At 47.0% G+C, this 13,963-nt stretch overlaps 1 protein-coding gene across 1 annotated transcript in view; it reads left to right on the forward strand.

Annotated features, from left to right (window-relative positions):
- The window catches only part of Plxna2 (plexin A2), a 207,775-nt gene that overhangs the window by 129,216 nt on the left and 64,596 nt on the right, over positions 1-13,963 (forward strand). The window contains exons 5-9 of the mRNA XM_071600112.1: positions 2,174-2,274; positions 5,616-5,739; positions 7,365-7,518; positions 8,104-8,200; positions 11,541-11,655. Of these exons, the coding sequence (XP_071456213.1) occupies positions 2,174-2,274; positions 5,616-5,739; positions 7,365-7,518; positions 8,104-8,200; positions 11,541-11,655 (591 nt within the window). The remainder of the gene's footprint in view (positions 1-2,173; positions 2,275-5,615; positions 5,740-7,364; positions 7,519-8,103; positions 8,201-11,540; positions 11,656-13,963) is intronic.

Consider the following 13,963-nt stretch of genomic DNA (forward strand, 5'->3'; position numbering starts at 1 on the left):
CTACTGTCAAGTTATACAGGTCAGAAATCACAAATAGTCTCAGAGAGGAATTGGGTAAACTGTGGGAAATAGAATCCTGGAATGTCAAAATTGGAAGGGACAGATGTACCCTTCCTCTGAAGGCAAATATCCCCCGAACTGCTCGTGCTCCCCGGGAATAGGTGTTCACCTGGGCAGCAGGTCGTTGGCAGTACTGGCAGGCTCCAACTTTCTTCTGTTGAGCTTTCCTGAAACTTTTTATTCATGGATCCTACTGCAGCCACACTGCAGCCCTTCACACACTGGAAAATAGCCTTCAAGGCTACTTGGAGACTCCTCTTCTGTGGAGTGGGCTAACCAAAAATCCTAGGTCCATCCAGGTCCCAGAGGGACCTCATCTGTGCCCTACCTCAGATGACCTCTGGGAAGGATCTTAAGTTGAGCAGTACCCCATGAAGACAAGCTGCTCATAACTCCCCAGTCTGACACTATGTGGATTTGGGTAGCCCAGATCAAATTAACAATGTTAGTTCTCATCCTGGCAGGGCATATTGGACTTAGAGGCAACTCAAGCTCTCAGGTGTATATCATGCAGGAAGTGTTCAAACCAGCTATCCCCAGTCTACACTTAGAGTATCCTTTTTAAAAGTCAGTTTAGGCCAATCATGACACTCATTTACAGAAAAGCCTTGTGTTGTGGAAATGTTAAGTGTTAGGATATGCTAAAGACAGGTAGGGCACAACAGAGTAATGGCAGGCTGGTCTCTGCCTACCCAGTGGACACTCTCCATTCAGTTACACTGAACTTGTCTATGCCTCCTTTGCTCATTATGATCCCTCTGCTGAGAATGGACTTCCAAGTCCCTGCATCTGGCTCATTCTTATACTTCAAGACTCACCCTTCCACCCCTGGTCTCTTCCTCCTGACAGGTTGTCCTCAGTGACCCTACTCTAAGCTCCCAAGGTCCCCTGCAATCAAACCAATCCTGTATTACAAACACTCGGCACAATGTGAAGCAATTCTCATTTGGTAATTACCAAGTCCCCCTGACTGTGGAGCTCCATGAGGGCAGAATCTGCATGTAGTTTGCTATGGTTTCTTTATTGCTTAGCACCAGAGTGGACATCTGAGAAACCTTAGCTGAATGAATAGTGTTGGGGGTCCATCCTGAACCTCCCAGGAGGAGGATGCTGTGAAATTATCTTCATCATAGCCTTCATCCTGCTGCCAGAAGCTGGACCACAGTTTATTTTCACCTGAGCTTACACATCCAGTTGGTGGGGGACCTCTATGCCCTAGCAAATGAGAACCCATTGTCAGTCCAACAAATGTTTTTGCAGCCCAACAGCCTTCTGCCCCAGCCAGCAACAGAAACCTAGGACACATCAAATGGAAGACTTCAGTCCCCTGACCCATTGCCTGACCTTTACACACATGTTAAGCAGGTGGGAGGGAGTGATGTCCAAACAGGTCCAGCTCACATCCCTACAGGGCCCCACCAGAAAGCCAGGAGGAGTTTTCCAGGGCCGTCCTTTCTGGGGGCAGGGACTTGATCTGCAAATCCCCACTTTCCAGGCAAGACAGAATCAGACAAGCAGCTCTTCTCTGTGGAGGTTCCCATTTAGCCAGACTTTTGAAAGGATGGGAGATTTACTAGGGAAACTGAATGCAGCCATCAGAGAATGGGATAATTGGATCCAGGTGGTATGTTTGGTTGGCTGTAAAGAGCCTGTGCCATACTATGAATATTATTTGATGGGAAAAGTTTCTCCTTCTCTCCCTTTTAAAATGTGTTCTGTGCAGGCAGGATGTCTCAGCCCAAGCCCAGCTGAAAGCTCTTCAGAGATGAGTTTGTGCCACTCAATAGCCTTTCAGCAGAGTTAACCATTTTTAGCACTTGCCCGTGGTTTGCCCAGCTCTAGGGAGGACGTCGGAGGCTGGCAGCAATAGGTTGGGGAGTTTTCTTTTACCTCTAGCAAAGTCAAGAAATCTTGGGACTGCCACGCATTCTGCTTAGCCCTACCTGACCTAGCCAGAAAAGACATGAAAACATCAAGGTCACTGATTTGCCACCAGTGTCACCTTCTTATGAGACATATTAGGGCAGAGTGCCTGGAAATAGGTGAGTCTGAACACACATTCTCAAATTGTCACAACCTGACCTCCCTGTGCTCCCTTTCCTCTCCCCACCAGGTCACCAGGGTCCCTGTGGAGTCATGTGAACAGTACACAACTTGTGGGGAGTGCCTGAGCTCCGGGGACCCTCACTGTGGCTGGTGCACTCTGCACAACATGTAAGTTGGGAATGTTCTGGACGGGGAGCTGGCATGCAGAAGATAGGGGGGTTTCCTAGAATGATGGTATGGGAGAGCAATTTGCAGAAAGGAGGAATTTCCCTCTTATGAGGAGTAATTCTAAAGGTGATGCAGAGGTGGGAGGCAGGGAGAGGGGACTTCTATCTGTGTGTAGTGCATTTGCCTCTCTGTCTTGCCTTCTCGGCCATGTTGGAGTGATGTGGTGGTATCCTTGTATCATTAGGGAAGTTGTGGAAGAATCTCCAGGCCTTAGGGCTTGCAGGACATGCCAAAGATGCCGCACTGGAGTTGGGACGTTTGCTCTCCAGCTAGCTGCCATGTGACCCTGGATGGGTCCTCTGACAACTCTAGGCCTCCATTTCCCTGTTGCTAAATAGGAAAAAATGCCTGTTTCACAGGTGAATTGTTACAACTAAATGAAATAATAAGTGCTTTGGAAATAAGGAAGCCCAGGAGAGGCTGCACAAATCAAAATAACTATTATGGACGCTTTACCCTTGGGAGGACCCTTCTGGCCTCGTTATTTCATGATTCCAAGAAGTCCGCATCTCACTCCAACTGGCCTCTTATCCCTATTCAGATACATCCCCGCCATTGAATACCAGCTCAATAGAAATGCAAAATCACACTTAAACTTCCTAATTCTAAGAGCCCCAGAGGGAGAGAAAAGGGTGAAAACCCGAAAGGCGGGAGCTGGCTAGGAATTCTGTTGCCCAATGGAGCTGGAAACTCCATGGCTCAGGGCCAGCCAGCGAAGCATCTCCATGAAATGTGCTGGGTTTGGGGTGGAGGCGGAGGCGGAGGGCCAGAGTTCAGGGTCCTGGACAATAGCTCTTGGCTTGCAGCCTCAGCAGCAGGTGTTGGGAGAGCTGGGAGGGAGGGAGAGAGGCTGGCGCTTCACAGATGCAAAATCTGGACTGGATTTGTTTCCATGAACACTGGGTTCCCTACTTGGGTTTTGGAGGGACAAGATGCCACAGAAAGTTTTGCAAAAATGCTCTTAGCAAAACCCAGACAGCGAGTCTCCAGGTAGATCAGACATATGGTAAAGATGCCGAGGCCACCCAATCTGCACCCCAGGACTGGCAAAGGGAGTAAATTTGGGCTCCCTTCAGCAGGGTCTCTCTTGAAGAGAATGTCTTTCTCTGATGAACCTAACAAAGCTGGGTGCAGTGGCACATGTCTGTAATTCCAGTTACTTGAGAGGCTAAGGCAGGAGGATTACAAGTTCAAGGCCAGCCTGGGCAGCTTAATGAGACCCTGCTACAAAATGAACTCCCAGTTAGAGTACTTGCCTAGCCATGTGCGAGGCCCAGGTTTTAATCCCCAGTGCTGTAGAAATATGGGAGGGAGGGAGGGAGGGAGGGAGGGAGGAAGGAAGGAAGGAAGGAAGGAAGGAAGGAAGGAAGGAAGGAAGGAGACAGTAGTACAGTCTACCTGCAGCTCTGGGCTACATGCCCCGTGGCTCTGCAGTGGCCATGACCAGCTGTATCTCCAACTCCTTGCCCCTTCCCAACCTGCCTCTGACACTTCTCACATGTAGAACACCATGCAGAATCATAGATCGGAGATGCTCATTTAGTCAACAGCAAGCACATCTGCCTTCCCCAACTTGTACCACCACCCATGGTTGGGTCAACAATGCCCAAGTCTTCCAGCTGCCCCATGTCACGCCATTATCCTCCTGGTACATGTCAGTTGTGTCTCCTTGAATGACTGAGCCTCATCAGGACAGTTTCCTCTGCTCCCTGAACTTCTTACCTGTCCTCAGAGAATCCTACTTACCGGTCACCCGGTATTCCACCTGCCAAGAACACGTCGAGAACAGAAGTTTCTCCATGCCTGGTCATTCTCTTGTTTACAGACCCTTCTGCAATACTCTCTTGCCTGCCCAGAGGATGAAAAGACAGGACCCCACCTCCCGGGCTCACAGGCCGGCTTCTTTAATGGAGCCAGGGGGCTGAGGGAGATTGCTAAAGAGCCTCTGGGCCCAGGGGGATTGGAAACCCTCCTGTCTCTTCTGTATGCCTTGCTCTTGCAAGTGTGTTATTGTCTCCCAGGCTATTTATCTCTGTTAGGGCTGTTGCCATAAATAGTATGATAAAAAAGAGCCATTTCAGTGAGTCAATGAGATAAAGGCTCCAGTCAAGAGCTCACTTTAGAGCTATCTTAAGGATTCACTTAAACCTCAATAATTCTTTTCTTTGACAGCATTCATATTTAGATCCATTATGTGCCTGGAAAGGAAGAGGGGGAGGAGCTTGGGGGGATTGGGGGTGGGAATCACAGCTTGATCGTGGAATCTTGTCGTGTCCCTGAGCTATTTGGTTTGGAGCAACACCAAGCCCTGGAGTGTGTCCCCATGGGACACAGCAGGTGGCAGCCTGAAGCTCCTGCTTGTGGGCATCACTGCGTCCACCTGCTACTGTGGGCAGAGGAGCCTGGGGCCCAAGATGAAGATGTCCAGAGAAATAGCCACACAAGCTTTCTGACAGAGGCAACCCTGCCACAGCTCCTTTCTGCCTCTCTGTCTCGAGGCATTATTTCACGACACAAACATTTATTTAAAATATACCCTGTGACAGGTAGAACATCTCAATGAATAAAACATGACCTCTCCATTTAAAGAGCCATCAATCCACACACAGGATCATATGCACATTGTCCCACACAGCTTAGGCCCAGTCTCATTTTTTAAATTCTTCTGGAGGTGAATAATGATATTAATCATCATCATCAATAATATTGGTATTACAAGCGCTGACCCTGGCATGGCTCCTAAGTGTCAGGCTATATTCTAAGCGTTATCTTCTTGATTCTTCCACCAGCCCTGTGAGGTAGGGTAGTATTGCCACTCTTACCCTTTTACAGTTGAGGAAACTTAGAACAGAGTGAATCAGTCACTTGCCCAAGGAGCCACAGCTATAGGGTAATAGGTCTGGGGTTAGGACCCACATCTTGGCTCCATAGTTCAAGTTCTTAGCCCATTGCTCTGCTACTTCTTAAGTTCCCCCAAACTTCCCTCCCTCACTCATCTGAGCATTCCTATGGTCCTGGTAAGGGATTTATATATATATATATATATATACAAACTGCATCCCTTGTATTGAGAATTAATGCTCCTTCCCCTTAGTCTGTCCTTAGCTGCATGCCATAAATACCATCTGGAAGTCACTAAAGTCCTCTGAAGTACAGTGAAAGTCACCAGCAGCAGACAAGCCACGGGCCTCTGGGCAGCAAACCCCTCTCACCAGCGGACAATGGCATCAAACACACGGGTCCCAGAGGCCTGACCTCTTGTGAATCTGTGTCTGTGTCAGGTGCTCCCGCAGGGACAAGTGCCAGCGGGCCTGGGAACCAAATCGATTTGCTGCCAGCATCAGCCAGTGCATGAGCCTCGCAGTACATCCGAGCAGCATCTCCGTGTCTGAGCACAGCCGGCTGGTAGGTATCTTAGCAGGGAGGCAGAGGGAGGAAGCGGCGGGGGCACGCATCTTTGTGGGTGGGCTCCTTTAAGGCTTGCACAAGTATCTGAACATCGATCCCACTTGAAATGTCTGAGGAAACTTTTCAGAAAACCTAGGGGTAACTCTTATTGTAAAGGGTCATCCTCCCTGAAAATTCATTGCCCATTGATCTCTTTTGTAAATCTAAATTTTGCGTGTAGTAGCAAACGTCTGTGACAATACCAATCCAATACCAAAGGGCACATTCTTTAGTGTGGGCTGTGTTGACAATATTTCACTCTCTCAAGAAATCTGCAAGTTGCCTTTGTGTTGAGGGGTGTGAGGGTGGTGATATGACAGAGACCAAGACTCAATTTGAAGTCAGTGTGTGCTACAATCCAAAATAGTTCATGTCCTCAAGCCTTGACTGCTTTTTCATCCTGCAGATCTTTATGAGCATTCACGAATGTTGATTAGTTAATGAGCCTTCCAAGATTTGGATTCATTCATCCCTACCAGGAGGTGTAGGCTCCAAGGGAGCTAAGAGAACCAGCAGAGGGGTTTGTACCTAAGTCTCTTGCCCCATGGAAATGAAACTGGGGCAGAGATTCACTGGCCCGCAGACACATGGCAAGGCCAGGGGACAGCCATAGTGACTAGAGAAGCGGCTGCCAGGTGTTAGTAGGAAGACCAAGGGAAGCTGGCCTGTCCTGTGGCCCTCAACTTGAAGGCAGCCCCACAGCGGTATTTTCACCATAAACCCCGGGACACTCCTCATCACCAGAGGGAGCCAGTTACATTTCTTACCTATTCAAGCATGGTGAGCACATATATTGTCGCTGACCACAAACTCATCGAAAAGTGCCCTGAACTGAGAGCAGCATTTTCTCATTTTCTGTTAAGAAATTCTTCTGAACATCTATGATATTTTTTACCACTAAAAGGAGGGTCCTCAAACTTGACAAGGCTGGAAACCACTGGCTAAATGATTGGAACCCCTAGGTCCCAGACACCATGAAGCTGTTGGTGGGCCCCCCTTCTGTGGTCCTCTGAGCTCCTTGTGAACTTCCTGCCCCACTCCAGGACCTACCAGAGAGCAGAGGGCTGGGAAGGAACATAGGAGCAGAAACTCTAGGAATCCCACAGCCTGATAAGCAGCCGTTGAATGAGTAAGAGCCAGGTTGAAGAGCGGCTGTCACCTGCCAGCTAGTGCACTCCTAGCAGACCACGGGACTGGCCATACCTACTCTACCAGGGGCCCAGATTAAGGCCTTGTAGATGAAGACTTCAGCTCAGGACACACTTCCAAGGTCCCATGGAGTCTTGTAATTAATTTCCATGTCAAATCCTGGGATGGATTTTGGTGCCTTTACCTCTAATGGCCCTAAACCCCTGTGTTTTCTGATGCTCAATAAGATTGAAAAATCAATTAATAATAATATTAATAAAGATCCTACACACCAATGAGCAATTCATTTCTGTAATTGTTCTGTGACAGACCTGGAAGGTCACCTAGACCAGCGCCCTTCTTTTAGAGATGAGGTAAGGGGAGATGGGTGAGCAATAGGTCCCTGCAGGGCTGAGCTTACAGCCGGTCTTCTGAGCTCTTTGTTCCTCCCACAGCTCAGCCTCGTTGTGAGTGATGCTCCTGATCTCTCCACTGGTATCGCCTGTGCCTTTGGGAACCTGACGGAGGTAGAGGGGCAGGTGTCCGGGAGCCAGGTCATCTGTGTCTCCCCTGGGCCCAAAGATGTCCCTGTCATCCCTGTGGATCAAGGTAAGAAGTGTCTGTTGGGAGAGCCACATGTGGGGGGCTGTTCTACCGTGGCAGAGATGAGGGTCACAAGTCTTGGTCTGACTGAGTCTTCAAATACCAGATACTAATATTGGCTTATTCAACTTGTTTGAATTTGAAAGCAAACTGTCATGCCCCCAAGCAAAATTCAGGAAGATATAAAATGCTTGCTCCCACATGGATTAAGTCTGTGCCCAGTCTGCAGACTGCCTGTCCCTTTGGGGAATGGGGGTGGCTTCAGTCAATGGTTTTTAGTGGGTTATCTCTATAGAACGGGGGGCTTGAGGGGTTCTGGCCTAATATTTCTAAAATTATTTCAGTAACCTAACATGCTTAACCAAGGCAAGGGGCTCTGTGAACTCTGCTATTCCCCTCCTGGGTCTGGGTCTGAGGAATGGACTGGTAACTAGCCAAAGGGATTCTCTTGGGAGAAGGTACAGGCAGGTTCCATCTACCATCTGCGCTCTCAGAGAGCCCTGGGATGGCTGAACAATTTGCCCTCTCCCTCAGGCTGTCCATCAGGTCCCCAGGTTTTCACTACACCCCATTCTTTTCTTTTTTCCCCAGACTGGTTTGGGCTGGAGCTACAGCTGAGGTCCAAGGAGACGGGGAAGATATTTGTCAGCACAGAGTTCAAGTTTTACAACTGCAGCGCCCACCAACTGTAAGCACTTCTCAGGAGGAGTCTTGCCTTTGGTCTAGATGTGGGTATGGGGTTTCCCTTCCTTGGTTCTAAGCTCCTGTAGGACAGGAATTGTATAGTAGTCACTTCACAGCATCCCTCGGGGGTCTGGAACATGGCTTGGACAGAGGATGCTGTCTGGTCACACTCCACCATCCCTGATCTCAATCAGAGTTCCTTGGCCCCCATCCCAGCATACTCTCCCCCATATCACCCTCAAGTTACTATGGTAAAAAGAGAGCCTTGACCCAAGAACCTTAAGAAAAGGTCCTTTCTTGAAGCCAACTGCATTGGTTTCCTAAGTAGAGATTGACAGTGAGTGGAGTTTGGACATGTCCCCCAAAAGCAAATGAAGAGGGACTCAGAGCAAGGGTACTCAGCTGTGCACTCAGGCACCCACAAAGGAGGTCAGGGCAAGGGGGAAGCAGCCTCTCTCAGCACACAGAGGAAGGAGCTGGACTAGGTAGGAACAGTGGAGGCTTTAAGCCCACCATGTCCCAAACTCATCCTTTAACTTAAAAAAAAAAAAAGGCGGGGAAGCCAGACAGACCAAAACACCAATCTCCAGCACCTCAACAGCCTGACCTCACCAGCCCCCTCCAGCAGCTGAATGCCTACCAACTGGTGCCTTCCAGCTAGGAGATCCCACAACTGTTTAGGCAGCTGGGAATATTGCACAAGAAAAAGCAAGGTCAGGAGTGCAGGATAGAGAGACCTACGCTTGGTTTCTTCTGATTTTCTCTGGAAGAAGAACCAAGGCACAGAAGATTCCCATATAAGCTGGACATTTTGAGACTATTTAGTTTAGAGAAAGGGAACTACATATGGTTCTATAATAGGGCCACATGATTGTCAATTATCATAAGACTAATAACAAGGGGAAAGATGTCAAGCCCATCAACATGCCAAAGGCACTAGTAATTGGAAGTATTTTATGGAGTTATTCCTCCCATTTTCTAGAATAGGAACCACTGAGATCTATATAATAGACATAATTCCAGGGTCATTGAGTCTGTAGGATTCAAGTTGTGGGCACAAAGGGCTCAGCAATCAAGGTGGGGAAAGGATCTGTTTGCAGATAAGCCTTAAAAGAATCTTTAGCCATAAAATAGATAAATGAGCTAGTCCTCCCTCATCTCCCCTTTTCTGATCTTGATTTTCATGATTAGAATAATTTTCTAGAGTCCTAGCATCTTTGCAGTAGTCAGGAAAGGAGACATATCTGAACCCCATCAGGATGACTCAATAGATAACCCTGAAAAAGAAAGAACAAGAGGTAAAAATGGCAGGCAGGAGCCAGGGTAGGGCAGACAGTGGTGCAAGCTAAAATTAGGACCCAAGTGCCCGCTAACCACTGCATTCCAACCCCCATCTAACTCCGCCTTGGATATGCCAAGCATCATGGAGAGAGAACCTCTCAACTTCCTTCACAAACAACACAGTGGTAACAGAATCCATTGTTTGTGAGAGCACCCTCATCTCCATGGCAATTTAGTGTGATGTCACCACTTTCAATGATGGATTGCTATGGCAACAAAGATGCTGTCACAGGCAGCAAATTTTAGCAGGGAAAAAAAAAAAAGCAGATTTTCTTGACAGCAAAGATTTTATTGCCAAATATTATCTATCTTGCCCCCACTCTACCTCTGGCATTCACAGGTCAAAGTCACAGAATCATATTTACTTCTTTCCTTTTAATATGGTAAACTGAGGCCCACAGAGAATACAATGATGGTCACACTATTAGCCAGTGGAAGATCCAGGTCTACAGTCCAAATAGATACCATCATCCTTTGGTCCTTAGTCTGTTTTCATTATTTACTTGCTGAATCGCAAGATATTATCAAAAACCAATCAATCAGGGAGTACACAAAATAGCATTGGCCTAAGCTCAGAAACTAAATAACTTTGGACATAAACATAAAAGAATAAAAATAATCAGCATGGGGAAGATGAAGTTAGATAAGCGAATGCCCCTAACACACTGGGGCCCATTAACCCACGACCTCTGGATCCGATGCCCAATCACCCAGTTGTACCTAGACTCCCACCAGGTGGCGCCAGATTGCAGACTTGGTCCTGTCCAAGCCAGATTAGTCTAGTGATGAAAAACTAGAGTAGGAGAGCTTGGAAGACCATCCCCCTCTAGAAAACACATTTCTATTATTATGGTCTGATCACACAAACAGAGACAAAGTAATATACACAGCTTCCAGATGAAACCAGGGGGAAATAAATGCTCACTCTGGCAAGAAAGGTGTGTGTCATGCACCTATTCTGATGCTTCCTCCCTGGATTATTAGGAGTATGAGACAAATTCACCATTTAATCCTGTTAACTCCCCTGAGCCCTATAACAGAAGTGCTATGAACCAATTGTTGATTCTCAAATGTTATTTAAGAGGTTGAAATAACAGGTGATTTAAGCACTTGAAAATAACATATTTAGCATCGTACTTTTCAAAACCATTTTCTGTACATTATCTTATTTGATTACCAAACAGCCCTGTGGAGTAGATGGGAATGTTTTGTTACAGATAGATAAAGAAACTCCAATTCAGAAAGTTAAGTGACTTACTTAGGGTGACCCAGTGGCAACAGCAGAAGCAAGACTATAATCAGACCTGTCCAATTTTTACCTCTATGCTCTTTTTACTCAGTCTTACAAACAGTGGTATCTTGGTAAAGATTTAACTACCAGAAATCAGGGGACAAAAAAAAAAAAAAGAAAGAAAGAAAAACTAGTTTGGTAGCATTTACTCTTTTTTGGGGGGAGGGGTACCAGAGATTGAACTGCGGGGAACTTACCCACTGAACCACATCCCCAGCTCTTTTATTTTTTATTTTGAGACAGGATCTCACTAAGTTGCTTAGGGCCTAGCTAAGTTGCTGAGGTTGGCTTTGAACTCGAGATCCTCCTGCCTCAGCCTCCTGAGCCTCTGGGATCACAGGCATGAACCACCACATCTGGCCATTTACCAATTTCTGTAGTTTAAACTTTCCCCCCATGGCTGATTCAAGCTTCCTATGTGAAGTCTACCAGTTTGAAAAATGGACTGAAAATATAAACAATCGGCTCTCACATGCGCTACAGGGAAGGTATAGCTCACTGCTGCATTCTAAGTGCATTATTTCTACTCCAGTCCTGGTTTCTTTCTGGTCTCATGAACATCCTGGCTCAAGAATTCGTAGTTCTCGGTACTAGAGGACGCTCCAGTCATCTGCCCTTCTGAGAGTAAGACTAGGATTTAAATATAAGATAATGACTTCTATCATGACCTGTGGCTCCTTGGCTTGTCCTCTTCTTGTCTCCATCCTTGCAGGTGCCTGTCCTGTGTCAACAGCGCCTTCCGCTGCCATTGGTGCAAGTACCGGAACCTCTGCACTCATGACCCCACGACCTGCTCCTTCCAAGAGGGCCGGATCAACATTTCAGAGGTAAAAGGCTCACCCTGACATGGCGATGTGCCAAAGAATCTGAATAACCCCTTCCTTTTCAGATGGTCAGTCCAATGGCTTGATCATCTCTTGTGCTGACCCAATTTGGTCCTTTGATTAGATTTGGTCCTTCTACGTGCTTAAAAGCCATGTTGTTATAAAGCTCGAGAAACTGGCAGCAAATGACCCCAGAGGCAAAGGCCATAACAAGTGGACTCCTCAAACTCTGCGTTCAGGGATTGAGTCTAGAAGCTTAGAGGAAACATATCCAACCCAACAGACTCTGTGATCTGGAAGAGGGTAGTGAATGGCATGTATTCTTTGAGTCTGGCCGTTTGCTTGGCTGTAGACATAACTGAGTTCAATAGAACATTCACTCTCAACCATTCTTTCATGCCAACTTCTCTTCCAACTCTCAAATTCAATGATTCTTTGATGAGTGTCTGGGTGGGTGGCCTTATAGAAAGAGAAGAAAATTCAACTAGTGAAAGAACCAGGCATTGCTAAAAGTCCAATCTCATTATGTAGCTGAAGCTCCATCTCTAAAGGGTGATCCATCTCTCTTATCAACACAGTGAAATATCACACTGCTTATCTTCCAGTGAATATTCCATTTCATGATTACTCATTGATGTTGACTCTTTCTTATATGTCCCCAGCATACCTCAGGATGATGAAGGCTGCTGGGTCAATTTTCCTTTCTGGTACTTTTAGCCATGGGTGACCAGTTGAGTTTGAAGAACTATAGAGACCTTATGTATTCATATATATGCCCAAGTGCATATACACAAGTTTCTCTCTTGTTCTGCCATTTAGAAATCCGCAACTATTTATAGGTGACAGTGTACATTTTCATATATTACTAAACCTTTCTGCACAGATATTTTTCTCCAGTAGACTACAGTCTCCTTAAAGGCAAGGATCACAGCTTATCTTTATATCCTTAGTATCTTCTTAAGTGAATATGAGTAGAATGAGTGTGTGGAACACATGGATAAACTAGTCACTTCTGTACCCAAGTCCCATTGATGAACATTGGGTCTGCTTGTCTAAGACTTCCAGAAATGGTGTCTCTTGTATCTCCTCATCTCAACAGCTGTGCCGGTAGCTTTCATGAGTAAACATAAGAAAGTAGACCTTGAAAGGTTTCTGAAACACACACCCATGGCCTTGAGCTCTTTTTAGTTTCTGAAATAACATGTGTTATATTCAGTCAGGAAAAAAATGGAATTTGTCTATCTTAAAAGGGAGAGACATAGATGGTCCCTAATGGGAACATTGAAGGCAGACCCGTCCACAGTTGCCTCAAAAGGATAGAATCAGGCACGTAGTTACCCTGGGAATGATCCAAAAAGGATTTCCCTTGCCAGTTGGTATGCTGGGATGCAGCTGGCCTGAAATCACTACACTGGTCTTAGTGAACACTGGAAATTAATCACAGCCCTGGAACTCTGCAGAGGTCTGAACCAGCCTTCTTACTCAGAGAAAAGGGCCTGAGAGCTGAAGGTATGGGGTGGTGGAATTGCAGCTAGGGAGCCCATAGAAGAATGACTGAAGAAAACAAGTTGCAGAGGGCCTGATCAGAGGTGCAAGTTGGGCAGTAGAAGATGGGAGATCATTGGTCTTAGAAACTGGCCTTCACTTTGGCCACTCAAAACTTCTAAGTTACTTAATTAAATAGGAGGAGGAGGAACTCAGAACCCAGAAAGAGGGTGAAGGATAGATTCGACAAGAAGGAGCAGCTGCCCCACTTTCTACTGGGGCCGCCCCCTCAGGCAGAAAGAAACCCAAAGCCAAGCCTGATCTCGACCTGCAGCTGGAGTGAGGGCAAGCAGGGTGTCACATGGAGCAAGACAAATAAACTCAGCCGGGATGTGCGTAGAGGCCCGAGGGCTGAGCCCCAGAAGGCTAATTGGAAGCAGGCCGGGCCTCCTTCACACTGTGTAGAAGCCACTGAAACACAGCTCCCTGTCAGCCACAGATGAGAGGCCTGGACATTCCAGAGAGCGGGTTGGAAAAAAGCTGTTGCCTCCCTGCAACTCGGTATTAAGTTAATACTAAAAGAACCCTGAGGCCCAATCCAGAGACTTCCTATCTCCTTTCAGCCTCAAGAAGAACCATACCCTTGCCTCCCATCTTCCCATCTGCCTGAGCAGGGCTGGGTGGTCGCCTGCTCTCTTATCCTCATGTTTGTGGCCCCAGGCAGGCCCAAGGAGTAACTCTCTGGAGGGCTGTGATGGAAACCCAGACTCTATCCAGCTCCCAAATAGGGTGCAGCTTGCCTGCAAGGTTGCTGGGTCACTTCCTT

The sequence above is a fragment of the Marmota flaviventris genome, chromosome 12 (assembly GCF_047511675.1).
Source record: "Marmota flaviventris isolate mMarFla1 chromosome 12, mMarFla1.hap1, whole genome shotgun sequence".
NCBI classification, from domain to species: Eukaryota; Metazoa; Chordata; class Mammalia; order Rodentia; family Sciuridae; genus Marmota; species Marmota flaviventris.